General features: G+C 58.0%; 2 protein-coding genes across 6 annotated transcripts; both read left to right on the top strand.

Annotated features, from left to right (window-relative positions):
- Positions 1 to 653: 653 nt before the first annotated feature.
- On the top strand, positions 654 to 12,376 carry SEMA3G (semaphorin 3G). Of its 2 annotated transcripts, XM_027640760.1 has the most exons (16): positions 654 to 748; positions 4,161 to 4,321; positions 5,316 to 5,378; positions 6,725 to 6,844; positions 7,513 to 7,603; positions 7,685 to 7,801; positions 8,037 to 8,179; positions 8,259 to 8,373; positions 8,476 to 8,545; positions 8,741 to 8,885; positions 9,118 to 9,349; positions 9,458 to 9,549; positions 9,814 to 9,855; positions 10,016 to 10,241; positions 10,544 to 10,683; positions 10,776 to 12,376. In XM_027640760.1, exons 1-16 carry the CDS (start codon positions 655 to 657, stop codon positions 11,238 to 11,240), a joined length of 2,316 nt encoding a protein of 771 aa, XP_027496561.1. In that variant the 5' UTR covers position 654; the 3' UTR covers positions 11,241 to 12,376. The 2 variants fall into 2 exon arrangements, with proteins under 2 accessions (XP_027496561.1, XP_027496560.1); XM_027640759.1 differs by having other exon boundaries at positions 7,513 to 7,801.
- A 2,184-nt stretch (positions 12,377 to 14,560) lies between these two features.
- Positions 14,561 to 27,046, top strand: BAP1 (BRCA1 associated protein 1). Of its 4 annotated transcripts, none has more exons than XM_027640159.1 (17): positions 14,561 to 14,682; positions 17,617 to 17,646; positions 17,745 to 17,799; positions 18,467 to 18,599; positions 18,966 to 19,085; positions 19,491 to 19,552; positions 19,630 to 19,772; positions 20,451 to 20,529; positions 21,203 to 21,326; positions 21,652 to 21,769; positions 21,952 to 22,139; positions 22,425 to 22,558; positions 23,140 to 23,612; positions 23,739 to 23,845; positions 24,573 to 24,665; positions 25,188 to 25,260; positions 25,531 to 27,046. In XM_027640159.1, exons 1-17 carry the CDS (start codon positions 14,646 to 14,648, stop codon positions 25,662 to 25,664), a joined length of 2,103 nt encoding a protein of 700 aa, XP_027495960.1. In that variant the 5' UTR covers positions 14,561 to 14,645; the 3' UTR covers positions 25,665 to 27,046. The 4 variants fall into 4 exon arrangements, with proteins under 4 accessions (XP_027495960.1, XP_027495958.1, XP_027495959.1 ...); XM_027640157.1 differs by having other exon boundaries at positions 23,739 to 23,899; XM_027640158.1 differs by having other exon boundaries at positions 23,733 to 23,845.
- The last annotated feature ends 79 nt before the right edge of the window (positions 27,047 to 27,125 follow it).

The raw sequence follows: 27,125 nt of genomic DNA, 5'->3' as shown, positions 1-27,125 counted from the left end.
TGTCCCCTGACCCTGCAGTCCTGGGGTAGGATGGCATGGGAGTGGGGTGGGTACCATGGGGGCCTTGCTGGCCAGGATCCCCTGTTCAGGGTGCTGGCACCTTTTCTGGGCGAAAGCAGTGCATCCCCTGCCCTGTGGGTGCACCAGGGCTGCATGTGGCACCCTGTGCACCTCCCTCGATCCTACTCAGCCTCTTTCCCCAACCATCCTTCTATATCCAGCTTGCCTGGCACTGAGATGGGACCTGAGAGCTGGGTGCTTGCTGGTGCTTGGAGATCACCCCATGCTCAGCATCCTTCTTGGGGAGCAGGTCTGTGTGCCCTCTCCTTCTCCTCCAGGAGGGCAAGGCTGGGAGACCCTAGGTTCCCCCCCTTGCTCCCCATCCTCAGGGATGAGCGGAAGGGGCTGGCAGGGTCAGCTGCGGGAGGGGGCTGTGGTAAAGCCTAAAGCGCTGGTGGCAGGAGGACACTTCGGGGACGTGCGGAGTTCTCGGAGTCCCCCCAGGGATGGGGCCGTCCCCCCGCGCATCCCCGCCACCCTTGGGGATGAGGGATGGCGGGGCCGGGCCGGGGCGGGCCGGGGCGGGCCGGGGGCGGTCGGATGTCGGCCCCATAAAACCTCAGTGCCACCGGCGGCCCCGGGCGCGGCGGCGGGATGCGGACGGCGGTGGCCTTGGCGGTGTCGCTGTCGCTGTGCTGGCTGGGGGCGGCGGGGCACAGCTTGCCCCGGCTCCGCCTGTCCTACCGCGGTGAGCCGGGCCGGGGGCACCTGCTGCGGGACGGGGGGGCTGCCCCCCGAGGGGTATCCTCGGGGTCCTCTCTGCGGGGGTTGCGCGGGGGCTTGGGGAGCGGCGGGTGCTGCGCTCGGAGTGCAGGTTTTTTGGGGGGGAGGTTTCGTGGGCACCTTGCGCTGGGGATTCGGGTTGGGCTGGGGTTTTGGTGAGTGGCTGCCCGGCACCCCTCCGTTCCCCACGCGGGACGTGGAGGGCCCCCGGGGAGAAGGGGGAGGAAGTGGGGAGCCGAGTGATGGGGAGAGGAGATGTGCAGCCGGGATCCGCGCCAGCCCCGTCGCTTCCCACGAGGGATCGTCTCCCACGTCGAGTGCGGGGAAACTGAGGCACGGCACTGTCCCGGCCCCGGCACGCTCTGCCGTGTGTGTTGGGAGCGTGCTGCGGTGCGTGGGTGGTGCCCCTGCCTGGGCACCCCCGGGGGTGGGTGCTCAGCAACCTCGGCTGGGCGGGGGGTCCCCGGGGTGCGCCTTCTGAGCCCCGCCGTGCTGGGGTGCGGGTGCCGGGGTGCCGGAGCCCCCCGGGAGGCTGCGGGGGCAGTGTTTGGTTTTAATTAAAACTCTCCCTGTGATCCTGCTCTGACTCGCCGCATCCCCCGCTCTGCCAGCCTAATCCACGGGCTGCTCCAGCCAAACTTGACAGAGCCTGGGGCGCCCCAATCTCCTTCTGGCCTCAAAGCAATGAACCTACTCGTAAAAAAAATTAACATAAAATAAATTACAAAAGGCATATCTTCCCCGTTCCCAGTGAGAGGAAAGGCATGAACAGTCCAGCGCTTGGAGAGCCACAGGAGCTGCAGAGCACCTCCCTGTGCCAGGGAAAAGTCTGCTCCTTTGCTGCCTGGGCTGGGGGTTCCCAAAGCTGCCTCTGTCCTGGGGCACAGCAGGCGACCCAGGGGCTGCCTCCCTGTGGAAGGGGAAATTGAGGCGCTCAGTGGTCCCCGCTTACCCTGGGAGCCAGCACGCACCCAGGACGGCTCATGGCTCTCTCCCGTGATGGGATCCGGTGTCCTCAGGTTGGGCTTGGCAACAGGGCAAGGGGGTCTGGGGTCACAGCAGGGCTGGGTCGTGGGGCTCAGGGTCTGGCTTTGTATGTGATCCACTCCAGCACAAAGTCCGGCGGTGCCGGGCCATTCCCCAGGTGTGAAGGGCTCCTCAGGGCCCGGGCGGGGGGCACTCCTCAGCTTCTCACGGGGAGGAACCACCTTTGAAAGCTTTTTTTTTTTTTTTTTTCCGCTTCTTAAGCTGATTATTCCATTCGTCTTCCAAATTGGAAACAGAAACTGAAATTTCCCATGAAACAAATTCTGCCACCGCCTTCTCCCCGGGGGGAAGAAAAAGAAAATGAAAATTTCAATTAAAGCCATTAGAGCCTCTGAAATCAAAGGGGTGAGCCGGAGCTGTTTGCGCACATCTCCTCGGTCTGGGCTCTGCCTGGCTAGCGGCTCTGGGTGCGGAGTGGCATTTGTGAGGTGACAGGGATAGGCTTTGTACTGTGAGTGCAGGGGTGGCCACGTCCCCAGCTCTCCCTCATACTTCAAGCCACTCTTCTCCTTTTGTTTCGAATTTCAGCAGTGGCTCATGTAAGAGGGGAAAGAGCATTTTGCTGCTATGTGCACTGCAGCACAGCCCAGTGCTCTCTTGCTGTCCCTCCCCCGGAGCCCCCCCCACTGGGGTAAAAGGGTCCCAGGAATGGATGGGCCATGGCAGGGGGCTACTCCCTGGGGAGATGAAGCCGAGGGGAAGAGGAAGGCGCCCTGGGCTGGTGTAACCCGAGGCGCAGGAGGAATTCGCCAGGTCTGGGGGAGAAAGGGAAGCCTCGCCTGAAACAATAAAAGGAGCCCGACGACTTTGCTGATGTTATTCTGAGCTGGGAAAATATTATTGCTGGGCAAGAACAGAAGGAGACGACAGCATTTTCCTGTGCTGAACCAGGCGATATGTGAGGACCTGAGATGCTGTGAGGACACAGGGGGAGGGTACCCCCAGGGAGACGGGGTGGAGGGACCACCAGGGCCCGGTGCCAGCTCTGCTGGCAGGCACAGGGGACTTCCCGATGGGGATGGAGCCACTGAGGCTCTATCCTTCTGTGTCGCTGGCATCACCAGTTAGGGCACTGGGACTGCCCTTGAGCAGCCTGGCGGGGATGGGAGCTGTGTGTGATGGGATGGAGGTTGCCACTGTCCCCCACCAGGGATGGACCTTGACTCCCTTGCAGGCCCCAGAAGACACATTTCCCACGAGGATGGGGGCATGGCATGGCCACCTCCTTGCTGGAGGTGACAAATGGCCCCTCCAGCAAGAGCAGGGCTTGGTAACCCAGTGTCTTGGGCTGCTGGCAACTGGGCTTGTCCCAGCACCACCTCCCCTCTCATGGGGTCATGTGGGGGGGATGCTCATGCTGGGGGTTTCCCTGAGGTCAGCAGCAGCAGCTGGCAGTCTTCTGGGCTGGAGGGTGTTTGGGGACATGGCTGTGCTCATCAATGGTGCTTTGTCCTCCTCCTCTGTCTGGCAGTCACAGTGGCCTGGCCCGTGTTCGGGGCAGTTGCTGGGATGGGTTTTCAGAGCCCTATGAAGCTGAGCCATTCCCTCTTGCTCTCTCCCTCTGTGGCAGCTGTGTGGGCGCCACTGTGCCGGCTTGATGACCCTGAAAGTCATTTCCTGCTGCAAACCAGTCATGCCACTTCCCCCGCGGTGTCGTCACCATGAGGGTCCCCTTGGCATCCCATGAAATTCATGCTTGGACCTGCTTTGGGGGCCTTGATATCAGACCCTGTTTCTTTGGGATGTGATGTCCATCCCAGGGATGCAGAATTCCCATTCCAGTGCCTCTGCCCAAGTGCCATCCCCATGGTGTGCTGTGGAGGAAACCTCCCTGTCAGCAAGGTCTGCTGGTGGTGGCAGCAGCAGACTGGGTGCCATGGCACTGGCTGGGTGCCTGCTATTATGTCCTTGGCTGGCACCTGGCAGGGACAGGACCTGTTTTCTGCCCACCCCATGTCTGGTCTCACCACCCTCCTGGCTCCATGTGAGCCCAGCCTGGGGCTGGTGGCACAGCCCAACTCACTGTGGCACGGCCACAGTAAAAGGCTGGAGTGGTTTGGCCAAACCTTGCTGGGGGCAGCAACCTTGCCTGGTACCCTGTTGCCAATTGGCTCTGCAGCTTTTTCCTGGCAGGGAGAGCAGCACTTCAGCCAGGTTGAGTCTGGGATGCCCATGCCTCTAGGAAGGGATGGAGAAGGATGATGCTGTCCGGGGAGGCTGGAAGCAACTCTTCTGGCTCCAGGACTGCTCTGTAATACTTAGAAGCAGCAGCTTGTAGGGACCCTTGAAGCCAGGATGGCTCCTCCTGATATGCCCTCTCTCCCTGGCAGAGCTTTCAGACAGCAACCGCTCCGTCATCTTCTTTGGTCACCGAGGCTTCCTGGGCTTCCGCTCCCTCTACTTGGATGAGTACCGGGATCGGCTCTTCATCGGGGGGAAGGATGTGCTCTACTCCCTGCTCCTGGATGGGGCCAGTGCAGATGCCAAGGAGGTGAGTTGGGTGCTGCTGAGCTCCATCCCTATGGACTCCTCACCCCTCTGAGTGGATGGTGCCCGACTGAGCCAGGCAAAGTCACCCTGAAACAAGACCTGCCCTGGGGGTGTCCCCACCTCAAGTGCCCTGAAGTGATTCTGAAAACTTGTAGTGCCTGGTAGGGGTGGTCTGGCTGTGGTGGCTGGAGGGCAGTTAGCCAGCAATTAGTCACGAGCAGCAGCATAGGACACTGGTGGTGCAGCCCACCACTGATTCCTGGGTGCTGAGCAGTGTTTTGGATCCCACCCTTTTAAAAAACTGCCATTGGGAGAGTGAGTGCTGCCCATCCCCATCCGGGCATCCCCTTCACAGGCCAAATAGACAAGCCTGCAGAGACAAGGAGCTAAAGGCATCTATCATTGCAACAAGCTCTGTCAGGGCTCTCAGAGGCCCCCAGGCCTCTCCTGGATCCTCGGTGGGAGAGGTGACAGATCACAGCAATGGTGCTGGGTGGTCCTTCACCCTCTCCACTTTGGCTTGCTGTTTTTCAAACAAGGCTCTGGACTGTTTCTAGCTGAAGAAAGGGGAGGAGGAAATGAAGTGCCCTTAGTGTGTTGGGTCACTGTGATGGGGTCAAGGGCTTGTGTACCCAAGCTGCCCTTGGTCTGAGAGCCGCCAGAATCTGTGGGGGACATGGGCTCCATCACTCATGCTGTCCCCTGGCACTCTTTCCCCAGGCTACCCACAAGCCCACCCCCTTCCAGGCCAGCTTCAGCCATCCCCAGCGTGACCACCCAAATCCAGTTTGGGTGTGGGCTGTGACTGCTGGGGTGCCTCTCCCCAGGAGGAAGGGTCCTGCCTGAGGTTGCAGGGTGGGAGCCCTGGACTGGGTGGGCTCTGGGGAGCCGTGGTCCCTCTCTCTGTCCCTCTCTCCATGTCTGGGAACATGGATTTGCAAGGCTGAGTTCCTGCTCTCCCTCCTCCCTGCTCCAACAGATCCTTTATGTTTCAGATCTACTGGCCACCCCTCCCGGGGCAGACGGAGGAGTGTTTTCGGAAGGGGAAGGATCCAGGGGTGAGTGTCTCCCCATGTGTGCTGGGGGGTCCCCACAGCTGGGGCTGTGCCATGTCATCCTGCTGGGAGTGACCCCATGGGGCTCACAGGCCAGTTAATGCCGGAGTAGAGCATGAGGGAAACTGAGGCAGGAAGTCAGTGGCCTGGACATGTAAGAGGCTTGCTCCAGGCTCTGGGAATGCTGTCTCAATCACTCTGCTCAGCCCCGTGGCCACAGAGCCATGGTCAGTGTGTCCCAGAGTGGCTACACTGAGTGGGCAGGAATAGCCAGGCTCTGGGACCTGAGCTTGGAGGGACCACAAGCCCCATGCTGTGCTCCAGACCCCAGCAACACCGGCCCATCCTGGCTGTCCCCAATGATGGGAAATCTGTAATTCAGTCAGGTTCAGTGACCTTGCTCCCCAAACCTTACCCCTCTTTGCATCACCCTGCCCCAATATGAAGCAGGACTATGGTAGGGATAAAGTCCCCGAGGCTCCCTCAACCCAGACTAATTGCTCCCAGGAGTCCCTGTCCTGCTCTGTGTGTTTATTTTACAAGCTCTCACCGACAGATCCAAGCCAGAGCAGGCTCAACTTTTTATTTTTCTTGAACATATATTTTTTTTTCACTTGCTATTTTAGAGGCTCTTTGCAAAGGGAAAATAAACAGCAGGAGGCTGGGAACCCCTAGGGTGGCTCAGGAGTGGTGTTCCCAGCAGATGAGGGGCCTCCTGCTGTGGGGGGAGGTGGGAGGGGACAATGGGGGCAGGCAGGGCTGGTGCTGACCAGGGGGAGCCTCCAAGCAAACAGTGGAGAAGGATGGGAGCCCTTTTCCAGTGGGAACTGCCAGGAAAGAATGCGTGAGGTCAGAGGTGGCAGGTCTCCAGCCCTGGGAGTGTCATTGCTACTGTCCACCAAAGAAGAGGACAATTCCAGACAGCAGCAGTCAAAGCTGTTCTAGAGGCAGCTCAGGACATTTGAGGTCTCTGTCTCTGGTGTTTCCTTCTTTTGTTTCATCCCCGGCGTGTGCAGGAACACGATGGGAAAGGATGTCCCTGCATTTGATCACGTCCTGGGCGCCAGGGGTTTGGGGCTGAGTTTGGAGCTTGCTGAGCAGGTGACCTTGCTCCCCTGGCATGGGCTGTGTGACAGGGTGAGTGCACAGGTGCCCAGGGGCAGGAAGACCAGTAAAAAGCACTGTCCTTTTGCAGTGGGCTGGGGACCACCTAGATGAAGTCTGTGCAAGTCCTGTCATTGGGTACAAGCTCCATCTCACACCCCTGGCACTAGGCTAGAGGCAGGGAGCTGGGAGTGGGCAAAGCACCAATACCCTGTGACCCTTCCTCTCCCCTGCTGTCTCCCCAGACTGACTGTGCCAACTATGTCCGTGTGCTGCATCCCTACAACAGGACACACTTGCTGGCCTGTGGGACGGGTGCCTTCCACCCCGTCTGCACCTTCGTCTATGTGGGGCCCCGTGGTGAGGTAGGGAAGCACTGTGGAGGGTGCCTATGGTGAGCATCTATGGTGGGACACCCCTGGGAAGTAGATCCCCATCACCTGCCTCCCTCCTGAGTGGCCTTGAGACTGTGTGGGGATGCTGGATGTGGTGTTTGCCCCATCCTAAATACTGAGGGGGGACGGTATCAGGAAGCAGCTCCCTGTTGTCCCTTTGTGCTTCTGCTCCCCCTTCCCCAGCTGACCCACCTGTCTGGGCTGGCATCCCCTTTCCAGACATGGGAAACACCCAGACAGAGGCTGGTGTCCTGCCAGGGGGTGACGAATGGGTGGCATTTCCTCTTCTCCCAGCTCACTGCTCATAAATCAAGTTGGCTGGGATGGAATGGCAGGGGCCTCTGTTCCCTCCTCACAGCCCAGCACCACGTGGGCAGCAGGAGCCCTGCCTGTACCATGATGACTGACCAGGCTAACAGGCAAGCAGTGGGGCTTGGCAGAACCCTCCAACTGCTGTGTGTCCTCACAGGATCAGTCCTGCCTCAAAAAGCATGGATTCTGTTTCCAGACAGTCTCTTTGGTTGGGCTGGTGTTGAGGATTCTTGCAGCGGAGTGCCTGCGAGCTGGGCAGGGACCAGAGCTGGCCCCTGCCTGCCCAGGCACAGCCCAGGGCTCATCTGCCTGCTCCCCCTCCCCAGCACACCTTCAGCCTGGACCCCGCCAGCGTGGAGACCGGCCGGGGCAGGTGCCCGCACGAGCCCAGCCGTGCTTTCGCCAGCACTGTCATCGGTGGGTTGTCTTCCTTGGGATCCATGAGCCTCTGGGGTGCTGGCCAGGGATGGTCCCTGTGCAAGCTGCATGTTTTTGCAGGTGGGGAGCTGTATGCCGGCCTCACCGCGGATTTCCTGGGACGTGATCCCGGCGTGTTCCGCAGTCTGGGGACCCGCTCCACCCTGCGCACCGAGGTGGACCAGCGCCTACTCCATGGTAAGGGCTTCCCTCTGCCCCTCCTCCTGCCCCTTGGCTGGGCTAGTGCTGGGGACCATGAGCCTTGCAGTGGCCATGGTGCAGCATCCCTCATGGCTGATATGAGCAGGGCAAGGCACCAGGAAGCAAGGTCTGGGGGTCCTCCTGGCTGGCATCCAGCCCCAGCGTGGTGTGGGGCTGGAGGTGGTTGCTGTGCCCTCTCACCCCACCTGACATGGCCAGCTCTTGCTTGTAGACCCCAAATTTGTGGCAGCCCACTTGATCCCAGACAACGACGACCGGGACAATGACAAAGCCTACTTCTTCTTCACGGAGAAGGTGGTGGATGCAGACAGCAAGGAGCACGCCATTGTCAGCCGTGTGGGGCGTGTCTGTGTGGTAAGATGCTGGTGGCGACCGTGGGGGACAGGGATGCACAAAGTCACAGCAGTGGCCCTGATGCTTCCTGTCCCTGCAGAATGATGCTGGTGGCCAGAGGGTGCTGGTCAACAAGTGGAGTACCTTCAACAAAGCCCGGTTGGTGTGCTCTGTCCCTGGCCCTGGTGGCATTGACACCTACTTCGATGAGCTGGGTAAGGGGTGCCTGGATCTGTACCTCACCAGGGCTAGTCCCTGGTTGGTGGCTTTGGGAAACCCCAGGGATTCTAGGAGAAACCCCATGCTCTCATTTTCAGAGGATGTCTTCTTGCTGAGGACAAAGGATGGGAAGAATCCAGAGATATATGCCCTCTTCAGCACTGTCAGGTGGGTGGTCCAGCTCCAGCCTCTGGGGACATCCAGCCGCAGCCACCCATGACCTGCCCTGTCACTGTCACCAAGGCTTGCTGATTGCTCCCCAGCTCTGCTCTGGTCTGCAGAGGGATGTTGGTGCTCCCATGAGCCCCACTGCCAGAGGCACCAAGCATGGCTCTGCTCATCCCATTCTCCATCTCCTTTCAGCCACGTCTTTCAGGGCTCTGCTGTCTGTGTGTACCGCATAGCCGACATCCGAGAGGTCTTCAACGGGCCCTTTGCCCACCGGGAGAGCCCCCACCATCAGTGGGGTGCCTACGAGGGCAGGGTGCCCTACCCACGGCCTGGTGTGGTGAGTGACTCCCTGCAGCTCTGGGCCCTCTGCCCCCCAGCTTCTCACCTGCTGGGGTGGGCTCCCTATGGGATCCACCCCTGGTCAGCTGGGGACCAAGGTCTGGCAAAGGGGTGGAGAAGATGGATTCCAAACTGGAAGGCGAGGAGGGGTCCGAACCAGCTCTGAGGGGCGATGGAGGGCGAAGGTGGTGGTGTGGCTGGGCTGAGCTGGGCCCCTCTCATCCCCACAGTGTCCCAGCAAGACCACCAACCAGCCCCGGCGGCAGTACGGCACCACCAAGGACTTCCCTGACGAGGTGCTGCACTTTGCCCGTGCTCACCCCCTCATGTACAGGCCCGTGTACCCCTGGCACCGCCGGCCCCTCCTGGTGAAGACCGACCTGCCCCACCGGCTGCGCCAGATCGTGGTGGACCGGGTGGAGGCCGAGGACGGGCAGCACGACGTCCTCTTCCTCGGGACAGGTGAGCAGCAGGATCAGCACGTGGGAAGCAGCCCCAGTGCTGGGGTTACCACACCTCTGGGCTTTGTGATGGCAGGGTGCTCACACCTCCATCCTCCTTGGCCCCCAGATGCTGGCTCGGTGCTGAAGGTAGTGGTCCTGCAGAAGACAAGCTCAGCCACAACTGAGGAAGTCATCCTGGAGGAGCTGCAGGTTTTTAAGGTGACATTTTCTGTCCCACTTGAAAGGGAGGGGGCAGGGGGGTGAGCTCAGATTGGGGAAACACATGAGGAGGGAGGCTCAGGGTTGTCACTACAGTGTTGGGCGCTGGAAGGTCTCGGGGCTGTGAGGGCAGAGGGTGGCCAGGGGTGTTTCCACTCTCCCCAAAACATTCCTGATGCCCTCCAAAGCCCCAGCAGCTCTGAATGAGCCGGGCTCTCTGCGGCGAGGTTTAGCCAGCCTGACATCCTCTCTCCTCCCCTGCAGGTGCCTGTGCCCATCACCCAGATGGAGATCTCTGTCAAGCGTGTGAGTATAGACATGGCTCGGCCACAGGGCTGGGGACTGAGCTGTGGTCACCAACCTCTCAGAGCCGCATGGTGCTTGCCCTGGGAAGGTCCTGGCTGGCCCTCTGGGTGCTGTGCCCATGGGGCCTGCCAGCATCACCATCTTGGTGCTGTTCCCCCAGCAAACACTCTACGTGGGCTCCAGCCTGGGGGTGGCCCAGGTACGGTTGCACCGGTGTGAGTCCTACGGCTCGGCTTGTGCCGAATGCTGCCTGGCCAGGGATCCCTACTGCGCCTGGGACGGCACTGCCTGCACCCACTACCAGCCCTCTGGCAAGCGCCGCCATCGCCGCCAGGGCGCCCGTCATGGTAACCCTGCGCACCAGTGTCTGGACCAGAACCTGACTGGTGAGAGACTGGGGGGCCCACGGGGCTGAGGAGTTCCTCTAGGTGCCCCAAGGTGTCCTGATATCCACAGCCCTCAGCACAGAGAAGGGCTTGTCACCATTGGGATGGGCTGGGGAACCCTCATCTCCCTGTCCCATAGACCAAGGGGTGCCCCAAAAGAAGGTGGGTGCTGCTGGGGCTGGGGTCTGTCCCCAGGGAGAGAAGGGGGCTGAAGCCACACGGTGGCCCAGGGGGGCTGACACATAGGCAAGTGGAAGCCTGGCTCTGCCCTCCTCATGAGCCCATGCCTGTCTTTGCCCCAGTGGATGATTTTGAGACTGTTGAGGAGAAGGTGCTTTATGGGGCGGAGGACAACAGCACCTTCCTGGAGTGCGTGCCCCGGTCCCCGCAGGCCACTGTGCAGTGGTTTGTCCAGAGGCCCCCCGACGAGCAGCGGGATGAGGTGAGGCTGCCCCTGCACTTTCTTCTCTTGTGGGGACATGGGAGGGATGTAGGGCCAGACCTGGACTCCCCCAACCTTGTGGTGGCCGGCAGGTGAAGACGGACGATCGGATCCTGCAGACGGAGCACGGGCTGCTCTTCCGCAAGCTGCACCGGCACGACACCGGCACCTACTACTGCAAAACCCTAGAGCATGGCTTCACCCAGACCATGGCCAAGACAGCGCTGGAGGTGATCCCTGGCGAGCAGCTGGCACACACCCTCCCCAGGGAGCGGGGTGACGAGCCCCCACGCCTGCTCTGCTCCGAGCCCCGGTTGGCGCCACAAGCTCCCAAAGCCTGGTTCAAGGACATCATGCACCTGATCAGCTCCCAGAACCTGCGGCGGGTGGAGGAGTACTGTGCCCGCCTCTGGTGCAGCGGCCGCTCCCACCACCGCAAGAGCAAGCTGGCCCAGGCCAAGCTAGCCCTGGCTGGAGTGGATGTTGGCAAGAAGGGACGGGTGGCCAAACCCCACGGTGAGAGGAACCGTGTGCCCCGGCAAGTGCCAGCCACTTAGAGAGGGCAGAGTGACAGACGTGGGGTGGCCGTGGGCGAGCACCAGCTCCCCGTGCTGCTGGCAGCCCTGAGGGTCTCCTGCCCTGGCAGTGCTGCCAGCCTGATCCCCTCGGACAGGTGGGTGGGCAGGTCCCCATCACCCTCAGTGGCTGCAGGGTCACCTCTGAAATGGACGGTGAGGTGGGATGCATTGTCCCCTCCCTTGCTCTTGCTGGGTGCTGTGGCAGTTGGGGGCCATGGTCCCTGGGCGTGTTGGGGCTTGGCAGGCGTGGTGGCACTGCTGTGCTGTCACCCCAGGAGCTGGCTGGCTTCCTCTGGGAATAAAGGGGCTGAACATGGCACCATGGGGAGCAGCTGATGGCTTTGGGCTCTTTCCATGCCAGCCCAGAGCCTGCTGAAGATGATGCCTGCTCTTATGGGGGGAAAAACTGAGCATTACCCCAGAAAACATCTGTGTCCAGCCAGGATAAGCCCTGTCACCTGCTGTGCCTGGGGCGCTGGAGCTGTGCTGTGCCACTCAGGGCATATCCTGGAGGACAGGGCTCTGTCCTACTTTCCCTTGGCACCAGGACTCACTCAGCAGTGCCTGGGTGCAGCTCCCCATTTCCCCTCTGTCCCCCTGCCCCCAACCACAGTTTTAGGGTCAGGGAGAAAAGCAAATGTTTGTGGGCAGGTTAGACCTGTTCCTGGGTAAACATGGGAGAGGCACTGATGCCATCCCTGTCACTGTGCCCAGGTGGGAGCAGGGACAGGCAGAAGGCACAGTTTGGGGGGGCTGCACCACAGCTGGGGTGTGTTTCTGCTGGTTGGTGTCCCTGCAGGGTGGGGTGGGACAAGGGCGGTTTGGGTGGGCTCTTGGTGGCTGGTGGAGCCAAACCAGCACCTGAGGTCTCCCCCAAATGCAGGGGCTGGGGTAGGTACATGGCGAGGTGCTCCTTGCTTTCCTCCCCCGACATGAGCTCACTCCTGGTCAGTCCTGGGGTGATAAAGATCTGCCCCTTCCTGAGGCAGGGCAGCCCCACACAATGGTGTGAACCGTGGCCCTGCCGGGATGGGCATTGTTCGGAGCCGGAGGGACGGGAAAGAAAAATAATAATAATAATAATAATAATTAAAAGGCCCTAAATAGCTCACACAAAGCCAGGTTGTGATATCATCTCTCCTCCCTGTGAGTGTGTGCGTTTGTGCTGCAGCACAGCTCGCGGGGAGCAAAGTCCACGGGCAGCACTGCTGTTGCGCAGGGAGAGGGGCTGGGGGTCCTGGCTCCCTTCTCCAGCTCTCTTGCAAGCTCCAGGTGCCTGCTCAGGGTGTCTCCTGGGATGGGAGAGCTGTGGTGGGGCTGGCGGGCCAGGACATATCCTACAGGGAGGGGAGTGGTGCTGGCAGCACTGACTTGTGGGGCCAGACTGGAGCCAAGCACGTGGATTTGGATAATCACAGGCCTGGGGGGCACGGGAGAATGACAACCAACAAGTGGAGACAAGGAGGGACCTGGGTGTAGACCCAGAAAGGAGAGACAGGAGTCTGATTCCTCAGGGCCTGGATTAAAGGGCTCAGCAGTGCCTGCACTGACCCATGCTGGAATGCCTGTGCCCTGCTGCCTCTGAGCAACTCTCTGAGCTCCACAGGACAGGGGATGAGCTGCTCGTCTGGGGGGAGGCAGCAAGAAGGGTCCTGAGGCCACGCTGTGTGTGGGACCCAAACCTGAGCTCCTGTGAGACCCACTGCACGGGGGCCAGTGATGCTTCAAACTGAGCAGGAACAGAGAACAGAAGAAAACAGTCCCCCAAAGGGCCTATCCCGCCTCCCAGTAAATCTCTGGGATGGCTGAGCCTGGCCCTCCTGGGTATATTTACACCACTAAGCCTGGAGCAGGAGGGATTTTGTCAGGACTGCCTGTCTTGGGATCACCAGCAGCTGAGGCGACCTGGGTCCCTGGAAACTTCCATGTGCTGAACGACCACAAACACATCCTCAGGCCCCCAGGGGGTGGAAAGAGACACAGTCCATGGGCAGATTCAGCACCTGCAGCATGAGGGGAACAAGCCCTACCTGGGGCTTGGCGCTGTCCCGGGGCAGAGCGGGGTGAGGGGGGCGCCGGGGGACGGGGTGTGTGTGGGAACGGCCACAGAACAAAGCCGTGGAGGTGGGGGAAACAGGCACAGCCATTCCCGCTCCTATTTTTATCCCACTTCCTAAGGAAGTGCAGTGCGGGGGCGCACGCTCGCCCTGGGAGCCTTCCAGCCTCCTGAGGCGGAGAAAGTGGAGCTGCTGGCCAGGGCAGGGCCGGCACGGGTGGCACCTCAACATGGAGTCACAGGATCACTTAGGTTGGGAAAGACCCCTGAGATCATCGAGTCCGACAAAATACTGGTTCCCAACCCTAAAAAACCCAGCAAACAACCCCACAAACAAACAAAAGAACAACAAACCCCTCAACCCACCAGGCAGATGCACTCACATTATCGTGCCTGCTATTCCTTTCCACCCAACATGCATGTGTTTGGAGATCTTGCTATGAGCACAAGGCAGGGGGTCCATCCAACGGTCTGGGACATTGCAAATCCTGGTAGATGCCTATACTCTCAGCGGTGCTGTTAAGTGTAGCAATAAGCAGATCCTCCTTGAAGGGCACAGGGGCAGAACTAAGAAAGTACTGAAGTATCACAGTGCGTAGGGAATCACAGGAATAAAGTTCAGCAACAAGTGCTGCAAACTAAATTCCCTAAAAGAATTAAATTTTAAATTTATTTAAATGAATGTATTAAATAAATTAATTTTTATTACCTATTTATTATAGATAATTCTATATGTCTATAATATAGTATATATAATATAGCATATTTTATACTGTACATATTATCTTATAGTATAGTATATTATTATATATATTATTATCTAAATATATTAACCATGATATATTATATTATCTTATATTGTTATATCTATTATATTAGATATATTACAAATAATACAGTATATTTATTATAATATAATGTTTACTTATTATAGACAATAAATAGAAATAGCAGCATAGAGTGAGGGAAAGGAGAGAAGAGACGACGTAAGTCGGTCGGCAGAAAAGTGAGGAGCGAGTCGTGACAAACCCCATTATTTTAAATGCAATAAACTCTGAACATCCACTGCACTCTGTGGCAGAAAGAAAAACACACTAGCGTGGTTTAGACAAGCCGTTTGCCATGGAAACGCCCCGATCCCGATGTCCCCACCGGTCCCTTTGTGCCTCCACCTCCCCCTCGCGCCCCACGTGGCGTCACTTGGGACACGCGTCGCGCCCGCGTGACGTAATCGCGCGTCGCGTCGCGCTACGATGACGCGGCGGGGCGAGCGACGGAGGGTCCCGTAGAGGGGCTGCACATGGCGGCGCGGCCGGGCCCGCGGGAAGATGAATAAGGGCTGGCTGGAGCTGGAGAGCGACCCCGGTGCGCGGGGGCGGACTGGGGGGTGGCCGAGGGGGCTCCCAGAGACGGACCACGGCGGCCAGGGGGCTCTGAGGGGCGCGCGGGGCGCGGGGCCTGGGTTGGGGGGAGAGGCCGGCGGGCCCTGAGGGGCGGACAGGGCATGTGGGGTGCACAGGTGGGATTTTGGGGGAGTAGGGTGCACAGGTGGACGTTTGGGGCGTCTGGGGTGCACAGGTGGAAGTTTGGGGGGCTGGCAGTGTGGGATGAGGTTTTGGAGGGTGTGGGGTGCACAGGTGGAGCTTTGGGGGGCTGTGTGTGTGGGGAGATGCCTGGGGAGGGTTGTGGGGTGCAGGCCCGAAGTAGGAGGAGCAGGAGTTGTGGGAGGGTGTGAAATGGGAACAAAGGCTGGAAAGGGGTTGCAGGGAGGGGGGAAGTGCCAGGGGGGTGCCTGGGGTGGAGGGTTGGGAAGGCAGGTGAAGGTGTAGGGGATGCGGGGCCTGCAGGGAAAGGGGACTGTGGGGGATTACAGAGCGCATGGGTGGATCAGGGAAAGGTTAAGGGGGTGCAGGGCAGGCTGGGTGTGGGAGTGCAGGTGTGTGGAGGGCAGGGATGGGGTGGATGGGGCAGCAGGAGCACTATGAAGGCTCAGAGTGGGGCCTGGGCTCAGGGAGCACCCATACACACGGTGTGGTGCCCCAGACACTCTGTGTGTGTGTAGTGGGGGTGATAAACCTGGGGGTCTCTGTGGGAAACATCTGCAGCACTGGGAAGTGCAGCATGAGGCATTCCTATTGTTTGCAAACACACCCTGGAATATCGCTGAAACACAGGCGGGGGGTGTGTGGAATGCCCTGTGCTGCAGGAACAGCCCTGGCTGGCGATTTCAGGGGACTGAGGATACCCCGTGTCACCTGGAGCACATGGGGGGGTGTCCCCATTGTGTGTGTCACACCCTGCCATGGCTGTGCAGAGTCACACCCTCTCCCCCAGGGAGTCCAGGAAAGGTGCTGCAAAGCCCAGAGTGGAGCAGAAGGATCACAGGCATCTCCCTCCTGTGTTGGAGAAGGTGGATTCTGTGATGGAGTCCTGAAATTGTTTCACAGGTTGGGATATGGGGGCCAGAGCTGGTGTGGGCAGGGGCATTGTCTGAGTATTGTTTTGACACTGCTGAGTTGCTGCAGTAGGAGCTGCTCTGTGGGATGGGGTGGTGAGTTTTTGAGGCCGTGAGTGAGGAAATTTTATCTCTGGAATTACACTGGTCTCCTGTGCTCAGTGAAGGATTCTGTCTGTCTGTTCCCAGTCATACTGGGCTTTGCTGCTGTTTGTCCTCTTTACTGGTGCTTGGGAACTGCTGAAATCATTCCCATCCACTCCATCTTCACCACAGCAAAGCTGAAGACAGGGCATGGTTTGGATTCTTATAGCTGGGAGGGAAGATTTGCTTGGGAGATAACCTGTTGGTGCAGAGGAAGGTTTCCTTTGGGATGTGGCAGTTCTGTTGCAAAGGTGGCAGCTAAGACAGCTGTTAGGAGTGACCAATGTGCTGCTCTCAGCCTTCAGCACATCCCATGAGCTGCCCAGCCCTCGCCATGGGGCTTGGGATTGGGATCTTTGGGTGCTTTTCTGATCAGGAAGGGTCGGGAGATCCAGGTTCGGGTGGAGAGGGGAGCCTTGGGAACACCCAGGCTGCTGGTGTTTGCTGTGTGTGCTTGTGGATACCAGAATGTGTCCCAGGTGACCCAAATAATTTGAGATGGGGGTTTGGGTGTTCCAGGAGTGATGGCAGCAGCAGGACCGTGCGTTTCAGGGATGCTGAGGTAACGCAATTGGAGAAGAAGGGAGGGTTGGAAGGGACCAGGATTTGGTGCTGGGATTTGGTGTGATGGTGTGGCATGGGGGGAGCAGGCTCTCTCTGGTTTGAAGCACGTTATTTCTGCAACATACTTCTTCCCATTGACAATTTTGTAAGAAATAAGAAGTTTTCTGCTAAATTAAGGAAGACTTTTTGCTCCCAGAAGTTTTCTCCTTGTTTTAATAATTTTAACTTTGGTGTGGAAGCTTCTTGGGCTCTTCACTTCTTAACTGAGCTACTTACTTCAGGGTCCTTAAATCTGTTGCTTACAGGGATGTTTCTCAGGATTTAATCCTTCTTATTGGTATTCCCTGGACTTCCTCCCAGGCTTTCAGCAGCCTTTATGTGGGAGCTAAAGAAGCAGTTTTGTTATTCCAGTCTCGAGCTCGCTCACTCCATGTGCAGGGTGACTGCCTGGAAATCGGGCTGACTGCTTTGCTGCAGCATCATAGTGGCAGCTGCCGCTCAGTTGCTGATGTCTGATAATCCTTTGGTCTCCTTGCTGTTGTCTCTGTATCCCTGGTTATGTCCTCCTGGACAGGAAATTTTGTAGTCACTGGAGACAGGCTCTTAGATTTGGTCCCCCAAGAAAGAGAGAGATGAAGACGAACCTTTTGGCCCTTGGACTTCCTTGCAGTCCTGTTGCTGAGAGCTGCTTTCCTTTCACTGCCTGTCTTTCACTAACAAGAACAGAAATTATCTTCCTTTAAAATCTGCTGTGATCTACTCAGGTTGAAAGCGTGTGTGCTGTTCAGGTGCTCCCTGCTGCTGTTCACAGTGGGGATTTACTTTTTGGCCAGTCACCTGCAGTGGGTCAGGGTGCCCAAGGTGGATCTGGCTGCACCGGGCTCTGGCAGGAGACGGCTGGTTCAGATGCTCTCGAGGAAGAGGGTGATAAATTGGGATGGAGGGATGAAGGTAGTCAGAGCCAGGACTCAACATCCCTGCTGCTGGGACTCAGTGTGATCCTGATGCTGCTCTGCTGTGGGCATTCCAGCTCTGCCGTCGCCTGGGACCATGTGGGACCTTCGGGGGACGGTGGCAGCTGGTTTCCTTCTGCCTTCTTCAGACAGAAGTAACCTGTAGGTTTTGTTCCTTTCCAGGTCTTTTCACACTCCTGGTGGAAGATTTTGGTGAGTCCAAGAAGCCTTTCTTTGAAGTCAGTTTTGTGCCTGACATTACCCCATCCTTTCTGGTGGGCTTTACACTGGCTTCTGCCCTTTGTCTGCAGGGGTCAAGGGAGTACAGGTTGAAGAGATTTATGATCTGCAGAGCAAATGCCAAGGGTAAGTCAGAGGCCTCAGAGTGTGAGTTTTGTGAAGTGGAATGGTCTGTGGACCTGGGAACTCATCGCTAGGCATTCAGAGGGGCTGTGTGAGCTTATCCGAGTCATGGAGGTCAGTGCTGTACGTGATGGACTAGGAGGGCTTTGTCAGGTTTGGGGCAGGTGGGGGGACACACTACAAGGGATTCATCTCTCTCTCCCCATGGAGAGGTGCAGTGCCCACCAGTGTTCTTGCAGCATGGGATTTCTCCCTGTCCCAGTGCTGTGAAATGGCTTTGAGGCTGTCGTTTCTTAAAAGCCATTGCTGAACTCCTCCTGAGAATGAAGATGAGCGTAAAGGAGAGGTCATTTGGTGGTCAGGCACTGTTCTGCAGGTCAGTCAGTGTCCAGATGGAAATTTCCCTTTTCTTTGTCTTCAGGCTCTTTAAGACTTGTCAAACCCCAAAGTTTTCAAGCTTGATTGTTGGCTGAGCCTGGAACATCAGCACAGGAGGTGTCCTCAGTAATGTGGGCTGGGCTGAGGGAATTGTGCCAGGGATGATGGTTCTGCTTTTCCTCCCAGTCTTTGCTCTGCCTGTGGTTTGAAACAGAAAGTTTCTGGTGCTGGGCAGGGCAGACCCCTGCTGTGGTTGGTCCAAGGTGCCACAGCTGCCGACTTCTCTCCTCAGCCCTGTGTATGGGTTCATCTTCCTCTTCAAGTGGATTGAGGAGCGCAGATCCCGCCGGAAGGTCTCCACGCTGGTGGATGAGACGTCGGTGATCGACGATGACATCGTTAATAACATGTTCTTTGCTCACCAGGTGAGGGAAAAGGGTGTGTAGGGGTGTCTGCTGTGGCACCTCGGGGAAGCAGTGTGGTACTGAGAGGCTGCACTGCTCTTGCTGGTCATGGGGCAGCACCTCTGTCCTGGGAGTGTCTTCCCTGAGCTCCAGGTTGGAGGGAATGCAGTGAGGACTGGGAGGCTGTGGGCTGAGCTGTGAGCTCATGAGGCACAGTGTGACTCGCTAAGTGAGACTGACCACCCTCCTTCCATCCAGAGCCAAGGCTGGGTTGCTGCTCTCACAAGTGACTCTTGTCAGTACTTTTCAATTGATAGCAGTGCTGAGGGGTTATTGAAGGGCTGCCTTGTTCCTGCTGGTTAAACTGGTCCTTGTGTCACCCTCCAGCTGATCCCCAATTCCTGTGCCACCCATGCCCTGCTGAGCGTCCTCCTGAACTGCAACAATGTTGACCTGGGCCCCACGCTGAGCCGCATGAAGGATTTCACCAAAGGCTTTAGCCCTGAGGTAGGGGGTGGGTGGGCAGGGCTGGTGCATATGATTCTGCCTCTCACTGTCCTCTAACAAGCTGACTCCTTCCCTGCCCTCCGTGGCTGCACGCTGCAGCAGGATTGCCTCTTCTCTCTCATCACCCTGCCTTGCCTTGCTCAGAGCCTTGGTCCCCAGGTTGGGCACAGCTCTGAGCCTTCTGTCATGTTACTCCCTGTGTTCAAAATCCTTTATCCTCCATTCAGACCTATTATGAAGTCTGTGTTTCTCTCTGAGAGCTGTAATTTCTTCAGTAGAAATTGAGTTTGTGCCTGGAAGTTGTTGTCGTGGTCCTGTGTGCGGACGGATGGAGGGAGTGGGTGAAGCATTTTGTTTGTCTCCTGTCACTTCTCAGCTGTTCTCCTCTCTTGCTGTTGGCTGCAGAGCAAAGGCTATGCCATCGGCAACGCCCCGGAGCTGGCCAAGGCCCACAACAGCCATGCCAGGTGAGTGAGGGGTGGCTGCCTCCAGGTCCCTCTCACTGGAGGAGCAGACTCTCCACTGACCTCTCTTGCCCTCCCAGGCCGGAGCCGCGGCACCTGCCGGAGAAGCAGAACGGGATCAGTGCCGTGCGGACCATGGAGGCTTTTCACTTTGTCAGTTACGTCCCCATCAAGGGGCGGCTCTTTGAGCTGGACGGGCTGAAGGTCTATCCCATCGACCACGGTAAGAGCCCGCCTGCCCCTCCTCATTGACACAGGTGAACAGCACCCTGGTGTGTCCAAATGTATTGCTTTTCATTGCCACTTAGTGTTCGCTGATGTTAGTGGAGAATCATTCCGATGGCTCCCAGATTTGTCCTGAGTTTTGATAGCTCATTTTGGAGCCTGTGCACGGTGCTGGGAACTGTGCCTAGAAGGCAATTGTTTCTAAATATGTTGCATTGCTTTTTCAGCCTTGCCATTTTTCTCTCCACTTGCTCAGGGTCACAAGGTACTTCTGCAGCTCTGAAATAATGTGGTATCACAAGGACAATTTCTCTTCCTCACTTTCTCCTTGTGCCAAATAACCATTGTGTGTTGAGGCACCAGGTCCCAACACGGATCCCAGCGAGCTGCCCAGGTTACTCCCTTCTTTTACGACTTGACTGCTCAGTTCTGCCTTTCAAATATTTATCCCTGCTAGGACTTAGTTTCTGTGTGTCAGGCCCTTTGGTAAGGTACCACTTCGTGTACAGGCTGACACATAGTCCTTCTGCCTCCTGGGCCCCTTGCTGACTTGCCCCCTTGTTATGTAAGGGAGCCATGGGATTGGCTCTGGTGGGGAAGGCAGGATCTGCTCTGTGAGTCTGAAGCAGGAGCCTTGGCCTTCTCTGCCAAGTCCAGCTATGTCTTGTTATCACAGGGCCATGGGCTGAGGACGAGGAATGGACGGACAAAGCCAGGAGAGTGATCATGGAGCGCATTGGCCTGGCCACTGCAGGGTAATCTCCCGAGCCACGGGGTGGGCACCAGCCCCCTGCCATTTTCCCCTGGATTATTTCTGCTGTGGTCTCTGAGCAGCAAGCTGTGCAAGTAGGGGTGGAGAATGTGCAGGTGCTCTGCCTCGTTGCCTTCTCTTGCCCACAGAGCACACAGAGAAGCTGCATTCTCTGTGCAATGCAGAGTCCCTGCAAATGGCTGCACAGTGTATGAGTGGCCTGAGGCCTCTCTTAGCTGGAGTCCATAGGAGAAGGAATTGTGCTTCTGACCCTGAGATGGGCCTCTGGGATGCTTGGGCATGAGAGTGACTGAGCAGTGGCACAGGTTGCTTAGAGATGATATGGAGTCTCCATCCTTGGAGATACACAAAAGCTTTCTAGTTGTGGTCCTGATTACAAGCACTGGGTGATCCTGCTGGAGCAGATGACTTCCTCAGGTCCCTTTCCACATAACCCTACCAGTGAGTGTGAGGGGTGTTTTGTGTGGTGGCTGAAGCAACCTTGCTCTGCTTCATCGGCCAGTGTGTGGTTTGACTTGGTTTTGGGGAGAAGCCTCGGGTGTCGGTGTTAGATGCCCAGGCAGGAGATGGGGGTGGGGCTAGCAGCCTGCTCCCCTGTGCTGGGGGACAGGCTGTCACTGCTGGCCCATGGCTGAACCTGCTGGCCCTTCCCACAGGGAGCCCTACCACGACATCCGCTTCAACCTGATGGCCGTGGTGCCCGACCGCAGGATGAAGTACGAGTCCAAACTGCACATCCTGAAGATGAACCGCCAGACTGTGCTCGAGGCCTTGCAGCAGGTGGGACAGCCCAGGCCCTGAGGGGGGGTGAGCCTGGGGTGGGAATAGGCTGTTTGTAGAGCATCTCCCTGTGTTACAGGGGCCCTGAATTTTGGGGTTTTGTTTGGCCTTGGGAAATGGCTTGTGGGAATAAGAGATAACCAGCCTTGCTGCTTGGCCTTTTGTTGCTCGTGTGGGAGGTGGCTCACCATGGCACTGTCGGTTGTGCACCTGGATTCTCAGTGCTTGGCTCCCCCTCACAGGCTCTGCACTGCTGGAATGGGAGGGATGTGGTTTGGGTCACCTCAATCCAGCATTCACTTTCTGTCTGTCATTTGCCTTCAAGCTTATCCGAGTAACTCAGCCTGAGCTGATACAGACTCAGAAGTCTCAAGAGTCTCAACCTCCTGAAGAGGCAAAGCCAGCCAGCAGCAAAACTGTGACTCCAGAGACCACCCACCCAGGTAGGCCCCCATACCAGTGGAGCTTCAAAGTGGGAGGCTTAAGCTTGGGGACACTGGTGACAGCTGGAGATGGGGGTGATGGTGTGATGGAGCTAAGAGATCTTATGGGGGGTGGGCAAGAGGACAGGGAGTAGAAGGTGACAGTGCTGGTGATGAAAGGCTGTGCTGTGCTTGTGTGACAGATGGCACTGATGAGCCTCCCAGCCAGGGCCACCCTGTGGCCACGCAGAGCCCATCCAACAAAGCCAAACCGGGGCCAAAGACATCAGTGTGTGGCATCAACGGGGCACCTCCAGGGAACCCCAACCCCATCGTGCAGAGGCTGCCAGCTTTCCTGGATAACCACAACTACGCCAAGTCCCCCATGCAGGTAGGCTGGAGCTCTGTGGGACTGTGGCTGTCAGCTGTGGCCTAAGCCTGGCCCAAGCCTGCCTGCCCTGGCACTAACCCAGGCTGGAAGGGGAGAGAGTCAATAAAGACTGACCTGGCAAAGGATGTTAGTGTTAACATGGGTCAATTGAGTGAGCAGGGGGAAGGGTCCGTGTCTCCTCTCAAAAGGGATGAGTCCCTGTGTTGGTCTGGACCAAGGATGTGTCCACTGGGCTCTTCCTTTTGGCCCCACTGCCAGGAGGCCTTCAGCAATGGTGTTTTGCAGGAGGAGGAAGACCTGGCAGCAGGAGTGGGTCGCAACCGGGTCCCAGTCCGGCAGCACCAGCAGTACTCGGATGATGAGGATGACTATGATGATGATGAGGAGGAGGAAGTTCGTAACACCAACTCAGCCATCAGGTGAGTAACACCAACTCAGCCTCAGCTTGAGCTGAGGGCAGGGGCCAGAGAGCTGACATTTGCAGAACTGCCAACATATCTCTTTCCTGAGCACTGATAGTTGTGTTCTCTTCTTCACCTGCTATTTCACTGCTCGCTCACTGGATTTTCTGTAGCCCTTCTGTAACTCTTCACAACCAACCCTGAATTTCAGCTGCCCTGGGTGAAACTATGTATTGGCATCAGGCTTTGAGGAACAGTTGCCAGTTCATCTCCTGGTGACAGTGTTGGTGTGCTCAGACTGTTCTCAGGCCAGGAAGGTGGGGTCATAGCAAGGGTGCTTTTAGGGCTTTGGAAGAAGAGCAGGGGTATGCAGCACCCTGTAACCCCTGGCTGTGTAGGGGTCCCTGGGACTGAGGAGTCAGTGGTGGTAGTATGCTGCCTGAGAAGCTGGTGGCACTGGGGGTGACCTAGAAATGTTTCAGGCCTTGTTTCATCCCAGCAGGCAGCCTAGACTACTGAATGCAGAGCTGGCAGTGGCTGTGCTGGGCCCCCACCTTTTTCTACCAGCTACTCACCTTCCCTGCTGTGTTCCTGGGCAGGTACAAGAGGAAAGGGCAGGTGAAGCAAGAGCATGTGGCAGGGGCTGCGGATGGCCAGCTCTCTGTCCTCCAGCCCAACACCATCAACGTCCTTGCTGAGAAGCTGAAGGAGTCTCAGAAGGATCTTTCCATTCCCTTGTCCATCAAGACGAGTGGCGGGGGTGCTGCCGTGGCTGTGGTCACCCACTCCCAGCCCTCTCCCACCCCGAGCAACGAGAGCACAGACACCGCCTCCGAGATCGGCAGCGCCTTCAACTCCCCGCTGCGCTCCCCGATCCGCTCCGCCAACCCCACGCGCCCCTCCAGCCCCGTCACCTCCCACATCTCCAAGGTGCTCTTTGGGGAGGAGGACGGGCTGCTGCGTGTCGACTGCCTGCGCTACAACCGGGCTGTCAGGGACCTGGGGCCCATCGTCAGCTCCGGGCTGCTGCACCTCACCGAGGACGGCGTGTTCTGCCCACTGGCTGCTGCAGGTAGGTGCCTGCCAGCTTCTGTGGGGGTGGCATCTCCCCTGCAGTGACAGGAAGGTGTCCTTGGATTTCGGGAGCGGGTGCCAGTCCTTTGTGATGGCTCCTGATGCTTCCTTACCCTCTGTGCAGATGGGGGGAAAGGCTCCCCCTCTTCCATTAAACCCGGTGAAGAGGCCCCGGTCGCGATCAAACTGGAGGAGAAGGAGGGCAGTGAGGCCAGTGACAGCAAAGAGAAGGTGGGACTTGGCAGGACCAGTGATCACCCTGGGGGGGAAAAGTATTCTCCCAAGGTGAGTTTTGTGCTGCGACAGCCCTGGGAGCGTGGAGCTCAGCCGGAGGCGCAGCGGCGCTGGCAGTGACCGAACCGCATGTGCACGCTGTCCCGCTCGCGTGTCGTCGCAGCCGTGCCTCAGGGCACAGGGCAGTGCAGGTTTTCCTTGTCGTCTCAGGGACCTTTGCCTCAGCACTGGGCACAGCCCCTGTCTCTGCAGCTGAGACGTTCAGCCTGCTGTGCTCTCCTCCGGGCCAGGGGCTGGTGAGAGCCTGCGTCCCCAAATCCCAGCCTGCTGGTGACTTCACGGCCTGTCTGTGCCCTCCAGCCAGGGACAGGACCAGGCTCAGGCAGCAAAAGTTTGCCAGGGGAGGAGAGCTGGCTAGAAACTGCCACTCAAAAGGGAAGTCTATGGATTTTGTTTTTGAGGGGAAGCAGCCCCTGGGGTGTTTCTCATCCCTTCCCCCTGTCCCAGAAGCAGGTACAATGGGGCTGAGGCAGAACCCAGCTCCCCTGAGGCCTGCCGTACTGAATTCCCTACAATGATCTCTCTTTGTTTTCCCTTGGAGTGTGTTTTTCCTTTGTTGAATCCTCCTTTCCCAGTGCAGAGAGGAACACCTGCCAGCTCACCCTGCTGGCTCCTGGGCTATGGCTGGGTCTGTGCTCACATTTTGTCTGCTTGATACTGGTAGGAGCTGCTGGCGCTGCTGAAGTGTGTGGAGGCAGAGATTGCAAACTACGAGGCCTGCCTGAAGGAGGAGGTGGAGAAGAGGAAGAAATTCAAGGTGTGTTGATGGCTTGTTTGTGTTGCTGATTTTGCTCCCCAAAGGTTTCTGTCTGGGTTGTTTTTATGTAAAAATGGAGGAAGAGTGGTCCAGCTGAGAATGGCCATGGGGAGCATTCAGGGTCCCTTCCTCGCTACCAAACAGCCCAGCAGGGCAGGGCTCCAGCCAGGGCAGACCACAGCCCTGGGGCAGCACTGAGGGCGGTGAAGCGCTGGGCTGGGCCACAGCTGAACATCAACACTGACAGGAGGAAGGGGGCAGTCTGCCCCCAAGGCCTGGCAGGATTCCTGCCCTGTCCACCTTTACCTCTTCCCAGCTGCCCTTTATGGAAAAAGCTGGCATCTGAACGGGGATGGAGACAGTCCCAGTTGTGCACTGGCCCAGGCTAGGCTGGGAAGTGGGTCCCTTCCTGCTCTGGTCTCCTTGGCCTGTGGGTTGGGCCAGGCAAGCCAGTTCTTTGTCCTGTTAGGCTTGAACTCTCCTTTCTCCCTGCCACTCACTTGTAGATCTGTCTCTTTGTAGATTGATGACCAGAGGAGAACCCACAACTACGATGAGTTCATCTGTACCTTCATCTCCATGCTGGCCCAGGAAGGTGAGCTGTGCTGTGCAGCTGAGGGGATGGGGAGTGGGGTTTGGGTTCAGCTGGGGAGCAGCAGCTGGGAGCCTGGGAAGCTCACCCTGCCTGGTTCCCTGTTTCTGCAAGGCCTGGGGAACACAGGGTAGCACTCACTCCAGGGAGCCAGGTCTCTGCTGTGTGTCTCGATTCATAGTCTCAGGAGGTGCCCACTGCTGGGTTTTGGGTGAGGGAGGGAGGGAGGTAATTCCAACCCTCCAGGCCCATGTCTGTGTGCTGTCCCTGCAGGCATGCTGGCCAGCCTCGTGGAGCAGAACATCTCGGTCCGCAGGCGGCAGGGAGTCAGCATCGGCCGCCTGCACAAGCAGAGGAAGCCGGACCGCCGGAAACGCTCCCGCCCGTACAAAGCCAAGCGCCAGTAGCCAGGAAGCCAGGACTGTGAGAAACAGCAGCTGGGGCTTTGTGCCTTTGGGCGATGACACTTGGATCTATGTTACCCTTTGCCCAAGGAAGAGGGACCACAGTGACAAGCCCTCGGCAGAGGTGGAGCCTGGGGACAAATGGAAATTGGGTTTTCCTCTGCGCCTGAGCAGTGAAGGGCAGGAATATGTCTCGAGGAGTCCCTGCAGCAGACAGCAATCCAGAGTGCCCCAACTGCCTGACCATGCCATGGCAGTGCCCAGATGCCGTGGGGCCGTGTCTCAGCGCCATGGCTGAGGACTGTGATGGGAAGGAAGGAGCCCACTCAGCTGGTGGTGGGTCTGGTGGTGTGGGAATGCTGGCAATACCCACGTGGGGCTGTGCTGGCCACAGCTGGCTGTGGCTTGTGTCCTCCTGCATCCAGGCCTTCAGCTCTGTGCTTCGCTGGGCTGTTCATGTCTGTGTTTTCTATCCTTCTCCCTCCCTTCCCCAAACTCATTTTTGGTCCTAACCCAGGCTTTAGCCATTGTGAGCAAGGTGGCTCTGGGACAGAGCCCCTTCTGCACCCACCTCGCACTGCACTGTCCCAGTGTCCAGTGCTGCCCGGGCTCCTGGGGATGGTGATACCACCCCAGTGTAGCTTCTCCCTGGTGGGCCATGGCAGATCTCTTGCTGGGTGAGTGTGGGCAGGCTCGTCCCTGGAGCTGGGCCTTGTGCCCAGCCCTCCGTGGTGGTGCTGGGGGTGGCCCATGGCTCTGCTGCCATGGCTGCTCCCCTTGGGACCAGCCCCGTGGCCCTGGCAGTGCCTGTGGGTTACGAGGGATTGTTCCAGTCCCTAGAGAAACTCCATTAATTATGTATGAACAGACCAGGTTCTTAGGGTGGCCTGGTGCTGCTGGGCACAGCACCAGGGTGGATGCTGGATGTGGCTCAGTGAAGCCTCTCAGCATGGGGAGGGGCAGCTGGTTGCTGCAGTGGTGGAGGTGGGATGGGGACAGCAGTGGAGGGAGCCTCCAGCTCCTCCTGCCCAAGCCCCTGGCTGGCTGCTAACCAGAGCTTGCTGGTGCAGCCTGGCTGCCTCTTTCCCACTGCCTCCTGCCAGTGTTCTGCACATGCTCTCCTGCCTGACCCCCCAGCAGCCTGGCAGAAATCTGAGGTGTCACAGGTGAGCACCGCCCTCCAGAGATGTCCTGTGGTGGAGGTGCCACAGGAGAGGACTGAATTTTTTAAAATGTGTACGGATCTTGACTATGAAATGAAAGAGTTCTTTTGGTATTTGTTGAAGGAAAGAAAATCCTTCTGTCTCTTGCTGTGTCTAATATCAAGTGCTGTAAATAATGGATCTGTCTGAAGGAATAAAGCTATCCTGTAACAGCCAGCCAAAGGAGAGGTGTGTGAGGGAAGGGAGGGGGGAGGAGTGTGGCTGGGAGCACTGAGTGCCAGCTCCAGGCCATGTTTCCTCT

This window comes from Corapipo altera, unplaced genomic scaffold, assembly GCF_003945725.1.
Source record: "Corapipo altera isolate COAL_440 unplaced genomic scaffold, ASM394572v1 55, whole genome shotgun sequence".
NCBI classification, from domain to species: domain Eukaryota; kingdom Metazoa; phylum Chordata; class Aves; order Passeriformes; family Pipridae; genus Corapipo; species Corapipo altera.
The sequence above is the reverse complement of the archived record's forward strand: the minus strand, read 5'-3'. Positions and strand labels throughout refer to the sequence as shown.

What these genes read in the sequence shown, in the direction of transcription:
- SEMA3G (XM_027640759.1), top strand. Translation starts at nt 655, where the DNA reads ATGCGGACGGCGGTGGCCTTGGCGGTGTCGCTGTCGCTGTGCTGGCTG. An exon ending in GTGTGGGGCGTGTCTGTGTG is followed by an intron (nt 8,180 to 8,258) that starts GTAAGATGCTGG and finishes CTGTCCCTGCAG; the next exon opens with AATGATGCTGGTGGCCAGAG. An exon ending in TCTGGACCAGAACCTGACTG is followed by an intron (nt 10,242 to 10,543) that starts GTGAGAGACTGG and finishes TCTTTGCCCCAG; the next exon opens with TGGATGATTTTGAGACTGTT.
- BAP1 (XM_027640156.1), top strand. Translation starts at nt 14,646, where the DNA reads ATGAATAAGGGCTGGCTGGAGCTGGAGAGCGACCCCG. An exon ending in GGGAAAAGTATTCTCCCAAG is followed by an intron (nt 23,900 to 24,572) that starts GTGAGTTTTGTG and finishes TGATACTGGTAG; the next exon opens with GAGCTGCTGGCGCTGCTGAA. An exon ending in AGAAGAGGAAGAAATTCAAG is followed by an intron (nt 24,666 to 25,187) that starts GTGTGTTGATGG and finishes GTCTCTTTGTAG; the next exon opens with ATTGATGACCAGAGGAGAAC.